This window comes from Penaeus monodon, chromosome 7 (genome assembly GCF_015228065.2).
Source record: "Penaeus monodon isolate SGIC_2016 chromosome 7, NSTDA_Pmon_1, whole genome shotgun sequence".
NCBI lineage: Eukaryota > Metazoa > Arthropoda > Malacostraca > Decapoda > Penaeidae > Penaeus > Penaeus monodon.
The window spans coordinates 30,659,764-30,669,218 of record NC_051392.1 but is presented as its reverse complement, the minus strand read 5'-3'; the positions used below and the strand labels follow the sequence as shown (position 1 = coordinate 30,669,218).

Below are 9,455 nucleotides of genomic sequence, written 5' to 3'. Positions count from 1 at the left end.
ATTATTTTTTTAATTTATTTTTTATTTATTTACATGTTCATGTTTTAGGGAGAATATGGCCTTGTTAGTGGACCATATGACCTGTTGGTGAACAACAGTGCTCAGGACATCTGTATACATTTGCATACATTAGAGGCTACTGCTTACTCCCTCCTTGTACCTGTTCCCATTTTAAAGAACTACCTTCGCCTGGTAAGCCATTACTGTTGGAACTCCAAATAACTTATTTGTTAAGTCCCTTTCTAATTTTTTTATTATTATTATTTTTTAATGATATATCTTTTAAGCATCATAAAACAAAGATTTGTGATAATTATATTAATTTTCCAGATTGAACAGTCTCAGTGTGTGGTGGTTTATGGTCCAAAGGATAGTGGCAAGCGTTCCCTTGTAAGATGTCTAGCTCAGCTGAAGGGCGGCAGCAGTGTAGGCATCACACATATTGATATGGGTGGAGGCATATCTAATGGGGAGTCTGTAAGAGGCATTTTAGAAAGTGGAGGGGGATTAGTTGTCATAGAGCGTGTATCAAGAGAGGCATGGCCAGGTGTATGGGGTACTGTATGTGGAAGTAATAACGGAACTGTTCTAGTTACCATGGATGCATGGAGAAGGCCAGGAGGTGGGCAACTAGAGGGAGGGGTATTGTGGGTACAGTTGCGTCATGATCGAGAACCCATGGTGGCAATGATCTCTCGTGCTATGACACGTCACATGGCCTCTCTACATGCAGGAGTCCTGCCATCTCCTAATTCCCAAACTCAAAAGGCTATAGACTGGGTGGCAGGGGCATGGGGACGGCTTGCTGCAACTCTTATGGCTCTAGGATTTTCATCAGCTCTTCATGGACCTCACCTCTTCATACAAACCCTCCTTGGTGCCAATAATCCAAGAGATATACTGAGGTATGTGTAACTATATTGCTTCTGTATTATGGTTAAAATATAAAATGAAAACCAGTAAATTTGGTGATCTATGTTACTTTTTAATTTAGAAAGTCAAGTAACTATTTTACCTTGTTTATTCATACAGGGGAGTGGAACACCTGTGGAATAATGTGATAAGTGCAGAAATTCGAACTGAAGTTATTAGTGTATGGAGGAAGTCCAGTGTTGGAGGGGAGGTGGATGAGGCAAGGGTAACAAGCATGGCATTATATGTTGTCATCCAACGTAGTCTTGCTCCTGGCCTGCCTCTTCCCACAACAGAGGCACACAGCTTCTTGGCAGCTCTTGATGGTGGTCTTGGCAGGTCAGCCTTTCGAGGAATAAAACCTCCTCTTCCACCTCCTAGACCAAAAGACTTACCCTTGGATGTGGTAGCTGGTGGCTCCTGTAGCCCATCATTTGAGAAAACTGACAACTCACACCACATGGCACATCCTGTAGGTTTGGCATCACCTACATCCCCTGATTGGGATGAAGCTAATCTAACTAAAATTTTAGGGTTATCTCCCATGGGATATGCATGACCTGTAAAATTACCTGACCATCTTGAAGTGGCAATGACAATTCTGCTAGACTGGATACCAATTATTTATACTTCACTTTTTGCTTTCTTTAATTTTCATTAATGTAAAGAGTACTTTCTCTAAAATAAGGTAATCTCATAATTTATTTTGCCAAGCCAAGTGGCTAAATATTTTTATAATTTACCTTCAGGAAGTATGAATATCATTTTACAGGCCTGATTATATTGCAATATAATAATTTTAGGAAAACATTCAGTAATAGTCTGTATTTAAGAATTAACTTCTAGCTTTATTGCTCAGCTCTGCCCTCTATATAGGTGCTACTTGTGATTGATGCCTGTGTTTAAGAGGAGCTGAGTACAGCAAAATGAAGAAAGACTTCATTGTGGGTGTAGAGGCAGTGGATGAATGTAGGTACCTAGTGTGAATGCATCCCCTTATATGTGATACCTGGTGGTATTCCTCAACTTTATACTAGCCTATTGGAACAGCTTGATGTGATACTTGCATTTGTTCTTCCAGTGGTTTGAACTATTTTTATTTCCTAGTGCAGAGCTTTTTTATACTGACAAGTGATAAGCAGCAGTTGCACGCACAGAGGAGGATCACAGCCAATAGCTTTAAGATAATGGTAAAAAAACAAAAAGTTTGCTGACCTGATGTATTTCCACAGGAAACATAGATAGATACATAATTTTTTGAGAGCATCAGAAACCGATGATGCAGTTACCAGCCCAGACTGGGGTTTTGTAAGCATAGTGTGTGTGCCACTAGATTATAAAGCATTAGGTCCCTCGGTCCTAAGCTAATGCGTTTGAAGACCAATTTATTTAGGTCCATCACTATTTAGACTGAAGGCCAATTACCTCTTATCAATAATATGATTAATCCCACACCATAGTCTCAGATCTTCCACTTGTAGCACAGACCTCACTGACTATGTTAGAAAAGTATTTATTCCCCTGACAGACCTGGTGTGGTGTGTGATTACTCCTAAATTATAGAAGAGATGTTGGCTGGTAGTCAGACCTAGAAAGAATACCTGATGGCAGTTGCAAAGCCATATAGGACTTTATTATGGTAAAGAACTTTGTATGTGATTCTTTAGTCATGTGATCTACTCATGAAATTGAGTTCTCATCTAATACTTAATAGGTAATGAGTGTGTGATAGTGTGTGCAAGAGAAATTACTCCAACCTAGAACAACCTTGAGTTGTAAAGTAGGAATAACAATTGTTTTAATTGTCTGAAGAGAGAGGAATCAACATAAAAAGAGAAATTGTGTTTTTAAAGCTTGTTAAGACACCCTTTACATGATCTCACGTACCATGAAGTCGTTAAGCATATCCATATTTATGGCAAAATGCAATATACTTAGTTTTATGGAGTTCCACTTTCAGACCCAACAATCTGTATGCATTTGCTTTCTTAACTTGAAGTGATTATTGTTGTTATTACTACTTCTTTTTTATTATTATTATTTTTATGTACATGTTAGTATTTAAGAGAGCACATGTACAAATGTAACAAAACAAAGAAAAAAAAATTGGATTAAATAATCAGTCAACCTAATTTCATTGTAGTGGCCTGGTTGAAGAGCAGGTAGTATAAATAGTTACATTAATAATTGATATAATGTAGTGAATCATTCTGGCCTTGAATGTTTTAGCTAAATGTGTAATCAACAATGATTGTCTCTAAAATTGAATAAATACCCTCACTTTCTTTCCCAGTAATCCAAGTTGCTGTAGAACTACTCAGTGTAATGAACTCGGTTTTATATTAAACAAAAGTAATGGTTAGTCAAATAGAACATTCAGTTGGAAATGAAAGAAAAACGTCAATTATTAGGCTGAGGCTACACAAGGTCATAATACTGATGTTTGTAAAAGCCCATAAAATTTGTAACATTTCCTTTTTAACCTTCAGTAGTACTTTAGGATATTTTATCATAATGAAGAGGAAATACTAAATATGACAATTTTTATTGCTATAAAAATTTATAGACCAGTTTTAAGACGTATGGATGTGTTATGGTACAATTGGTGATTGTAAAGAATTTTTTTGAGATTTGAGAATAATTACCAAATTCATTATTTGGTGAGGTGTGTAAAGAACAAAATCCTAGTCTTATTTTTAAATAATTATATTTGTTGAAGCAGCTTAAGTGTGTTATGCATCAGACATCTCCATATCTACCAGTCTTCTAATTTATGTTAATAGTAGTTGATAGAAAATGAACAGTAAAATGCTCTGATCACTTAGATGATTCACAGCAATTTAGAAGACAGGAGGAATCACACAAGGGATGTATGGTGCTGTATATAGTCTCAACACATATGAGCAACATTACTGACTAATGAATTTTTAGCAGTGAATGCTAAATAGGAATACTTCCGTAGTTGCTGGGTGAAGAAAGTTCTTTTCCTTCATGGTATAGTTAATGTGTAAAGTAACCATATGGTGCCTTCAGTGTGGTTACTGAAGTTTACCTGCATACACTAACATCTTAAATAAAAGAAAGAGTACAGAGTTGCTGCTAATGAAGAAACCTCCTTCATTCCATGACTAGAAAGAGTTAAACCTCATTAAACCTCATGGCTGATATAATACTAAATCTGTATAAACAGAAAAAATGGAAAATTAGAAAATGGAAACCAGTGAAAACTTTATACTAATAACATTATGAACAGAAAGAATAAGCATAAATAAGAAAGGTTTCACATGGCGGAAATTATGTAGATCTGTATGCAAAAATTAGGATGGATTTTTGCAGATAGTAGTGTATAATTTCTTAAGGTAATTGCACAAGAACAGAAGAGTGAAGGGCATTTATAGTTAGTTTAAAAATAGATTTGTTCTGTTCCATTTGGACTATGTACCTAAAGTTTAAAGAAAAATACTCAACTTTAAAATGACAATTTATATATTGCACAGTTAAATGAAGAGCAGGAGTGGTTTGTAATAATCTAAACCCTAGGGTTTTTGTATTTTCTCATAGCCAAGTCTCTTCATAGATGATATACTCCATGTTTTATTTTTTAGTTTCAGTGTTACTAATCAGTGGATTTGCCTTGAACATTGACTTTCCTGTTACCTGTTTTAATTTTATATATATTTCCTTTGGCTTGTCAGCAGCTAATAGATTACAAGTGATTGTAATTTTTATTTTATATTCCAGTATAAAAACAAACCAGGGTAGTTGGAAAAACTGAGTATATTAGATGATGCAGCTTATCAGAAATGGAAAATATTGTTATTTTCATACAGAACAATGCTAAATCATAGTCTCTGCAACTCTGGTTTAAACAGTAATACATTGTCTTGTATAGAATTCATGGAACTTATTGTTCTCAGATTTAAGTTTCTAGCTTCACATAAAAGTTTCCTGGGCAAGTAATGCCTAATTTATAGGCAAACACAAAGCTGCAAGATCTTTGCTGCTTCTGCTCCTGTTTTTGTGGTTTTGCCAATTGATATCTATTTAGAAATATTTGAATTTAGATTGTATAAAGGTTTGTAGTTTGTAACCCTTACCCCATGAATATGTCAGATTTCAATTTGGGAAGAGCAGATGATGATGATGTAAACAAAAGAATAAGGAAAGAGAAACAAAGAAAAAAAAAAAAAAAAAAAAAAAAAAACAGGAGTAAGGCAGCACTAAATGGCAGCAGTATCCATTTGATGGGTAGGGTCTGGTGAGATATGTTGAAGAGTGTGTAAAAAGTAAATTTACTTAGTGAGGGACTTCTGAGCCTTAAGCTGATGTCATCAAAGAAATCTCTCTAGTATTGTATATGTATGTACAGACCACTGTAAACAAAGGGTATGTATTTTAAAATGTACAATTAATGTATTTAGTTATCATATAAAGTGTACAGTTCTCTTTTTCCTAATAAAATGTAAAGTTGGCTCATAATTCTTTTCCAAGCATACTTTAACATACTTAGTACATATATTGAGTACAAAATCCCCCAAGTATAAAGGATTAAACTAAAATATGGGACTCATACCCATATGAAAAACTGCATGTGCACTTGCACATACATTTATAAAACCCAAATAGAAATGTCTGCATACACTAATGCACAAAGAGAAGAAGCTGAATTACACAAATCCGTCTTTCCCTTGTCTTCTAGAAATAACCAGATAAACAGATATTTACCTACTAAAGCAACCACAAATACAGAGACACTGAATGCTTTTGTAAATATCCAATAAAAGCTTACTTTAGAAATAAACTAATATGATCTTGAACACTATTAGGAAGTCAATCAGATAATGTTTTTGCAGTCTTTTCATAAAATTACTTTCAGCTTTTCAATTTATTGCTCCCACATTATATAACATTACCAACATGACAAAGGTATGACATCTACTGGATCATCCTTTAAAGAATCAGGCTGCAAGGTCTTTTGTATGAGCTCATGCAATATCTGCTGTCCTTGATCTCTTGACGTCTTTATAGAGGAGTATAGAAAATATTCGTAATGAACCCATCTCAGTTTCTATTAAATGAAATTAAACTGAATTAATATAATTAAGTTTCGAAGAACTTTTTCTGTTGTTGAGAAAAGAAAATAGCATTGAATCTTCCTTTGTAGATTAACAGCCTTGGAAGTTTAACTGTTAAACAAATATAAAAGGCCTATCATTAAAGAAAACACAAGTGTTCCATTATCACCAACCTCTATTGGCCAGGCAAAATGGAATCAGTTGAGGTCCTGGATCCAAAAGAAAACTACAAATTAGGGAAAGAGAGAGAGAAACTGAGAAACAGAGAGAGAGAAACAGAGAGAGAGAGAGAGAAATAGAGAGAGAGAGAGAAAAAGAGAAAGAGAGAGAGAGAGAAACAGAGAAAAAGAGAGAGAGAGAGAGAGAGAAAGAGAGAGAGAGAGAGAGAGAAACAGAGAAAGAGAGAGAGAGAAACAGAGAAAGAGAGAGAGAAGAAACAGAGAAAGAGAGAGAGAGAAACAGAGAAAGAGAGAGAGCGAAACAGAGAAAGAGAAACAGAGAAAGAGAAAGAGAGAGAGAGAAAGAGAAAGAGAGAGAGAGAAAGAGAAAGAGAGAGAGAGAAACAGAGAGAGAGAGAGAGAGAGAGAGAGAGAAACAGAGAGAGAGAGAGAGAAACAGGCAGGGAGGGGAGAAATTTATGCAAAGGTAATTGCCATATGGTCATGAAACACACATTTAATTTAATCTTGTTTATTTTCCAGATTACACAGTCTCAATAAAATTCATGTGCAGAGAAAGTATGAAGAGAATTTCATACACTTCTAGCCACCTTTCTTATTTGTGTTTACAAATGTTATATAGTGCCTTTCTTAAACTCCCTAGTCACCCCTCTGATGTTATAAAGAGTCCTTCCCTGCTGTTTTAAATTCTAAATCTGCAACAAGAGCTATGTGGTCAGATGGGAATGTGACACTGGGTAGGGCAACATGTTCTGTGACCTCTTCGTGGGTTGGCATTGGGATGACCTGAAAATAGGAAAGTGGAAATTTAGTTGAATTTGAGAAGAGTTAAATAAGCAGGAAAATGGTGTTTGTATTTTTTATCCAAACAAGAATTATATTTTAGAAGCAAGTTTCCTTACAAATAAAAATATATATTCTTATGCTTGATTTTTTTCTGTAAATACAATGCTAGAATTAATTAAAAAGATGGCAACTTAAAACAGAGAAACATAATTCTTAAAAATTATAATAGTGATTTAATGGGAGGAAAAGTAAAGTACCAAACCAAAAGAAAAGTTTCTTTATTTTTATCACTTGAACCTTTAGGCCCTGTCCATTCAAGGGGCAATTCACATGTGGTCATCACACCATACCACAGACATGTGGAGACATTGTTAGAAGCAAATAAATAACAGCTTGACCATTGAAGAGAACATGGCTGTTACTGAGATAAAATGGCCCGAACCAAATCCCAACCTCAACTATGAATAGCTAAGTGTGTGTCTGTAGTGGGCAAAACCCCACTGTCTAGTAAGACTAGAAGACCTTGCCTTTAACATCTTATTAATCTTGTGCTCACATGGGCACTGCCCTTCATGTGGACAGTCTTCCTTTTAAGTATCTCTACCTGATGTGAACATATGAAGTTATATGCACTGTCTTATATCTGCAATGCTCTCAATCTTTCAATACAACTTGTTTAAATTTTCCTCAAGGTCAAGTGTTCCTCATTCTTACCACTTACCTATCTGATAATAAAACTAATACCTACCTGTTTTACTGAGAATTTATCATTCTGATAGAATATGTAGTCCAAGCAGCCACTGAAGCCCACTGTATAATTTGTGTACTCAGGACATCCACAGGCACTGTCCATCTCCAGATCATGGCTCAGCTGAATCCCTTGCACACACTCATCTGGCACTAAATATTATAAATTATGGATTAAAAAATTTAAAAATCCACTACAGTTTATTATGTTTATTATGTTTATTATGAAATAGTGACAATGTCCAGCTATATCTTTCCATACCACAACCCATATCAACTTTGAGATTTTCATTAGAAATATATGAAAAATATACAATTTCACTGAAAGCTTTTTTTTTTTTTTTTTTTATCAAATTGTAATTTTATTATAATAGTGAGTAATCCTCTAATATTTTCCCTTCAGAGCAGCAAGTCTAAGACTCAGCCTGTGTTACCTGAACATTCTTCCAAATCATCAGAAGACCATGTGATTCAAGCAGCAAGAAATCTCAGCCACAAGCTCTTCCACTTCATCATCAGCACATGTTCAGGTCACAAAGAAGACATGGAATTCCAACACTGAATCCTTTATATTAAAACACATACTAAAAAGAAGAGTATTTACCAGCTGGGAATATATTGTGTTGAGACTATTTGTGTTGAGATTATTTTTCACTGAGAGCTATTGCTAGTATAATAGCCTCTGCACATGAAAACCCTTCATCAAGCTTGTGTTCTTGGATTCAAAAACCTTTCATTGCAACCTGTGAGTTTTAGCAAATATTGTCCACCTCCTTTGTACAGTGACCATATAGAAAAAGAGAAATAAATATAAGGAAGAAAAAAAAAGAAGAAATATATATATATATATATCTATGGCTTATAGAAAGATCCGGTCTTTCTGTCACCTCACATATGTGTTAGTTGGAAGCAAGAATTGGGATGAACCATACATGTCTATCAACTGCTTGATCCAAATCACCAATCAAAACTCTGCTCCATCAAATCTCATATTTAAGGGGAACATCATTGTCAAATCTGGGTACCCTTAACATGAGACCTAGATTTATTTTTTTTGGTTGGTATTATTATAGTGATGTTATATCTCGAGTTAGGTTTCATTCAACAAATTCATTATGGGAGTTATAAGCTCCTATAATGAATAATGAAAGTTGATGAAATAAATTCAGTGACATATATTATCTAAAAGTTGTAGTGATGATTTTTTTATATTCCTTTTATTAGTTCCATTATCTGAGTTTGAATTTTCAAGAAAAGAAAATTGTCTATATTATTCAAAATATATACAAAACAAAAACATTTCACTGATACCAAAAAATATATACTTTCTACTCTACAAAATGCAACATAAATGAATTAAATTGAACAAGGATTTACAAATGTGTGCGCATGCACACACACGCATGCACTCACACGCACGCACACACACACACACACACACACACACACACACACACACACACACACACACACACACACACACACACACACACACACACACACACACACACACACACACACTGACAACAGAAACGAGATATAGCAGTTTAAATATTTACATCAAGCAAAGTACTACAACTACTATGACTACTTGACAAGCTGTTGCCACAGCTTGTCAAGAGCTTATATATGCCAGAATTGCCAGTTGTTGATTCATGTAAATTCTATGAACACTTGATTTTGACGCAATTTTACCATAAAGAATCATAAAATTATTTCATTATTTTCCACAGAGTGATGTGTGCTAAAAACCCCT

General features: G+C 34.7%; 2 protein-coding genes across 2 annotated transcripts in view; one reads left to right on the top strand and one right to left on the bottom strand.

The window, feature by feature from the left end:
* Positions 1-8,521, top strand: part of LOC119575204 (cortactin-binding protein 2-like) — a gene marked incomplete in the record, with an annotated part of 58,195 nt that extends 49,674 nt beyond the window's left edge. The window contains 4 exon segments of the mRNA XM_037922697.1: positions 49-192; positions 331-905; positions 1,033-1,384; positions 8,103-8,521. Coding sequence (XP_037778625.1) covers positions 49-192; positions 331-905; positions 1,033-1,384; positions 8,103-8,261 — 1,230 coding nt within the window.
* Positions 6,662-7,852, bottom strand: LOC119575207 (2',5'-phosphodiesterase 12-like; the record flags this gene model as incomplete). Its single annotated transcript, XM_037922701.1, is given in 2 exon segments — positions 6,662-6,952; positions 7,701-7,852. Coding segments are annotated over 2 exon segments (281 nt in total), but the record flags the coding sequence as incomplete, so codon positions are not given.
* Positions 8,522-9,455: the final 934 nt, after the last annotated feature.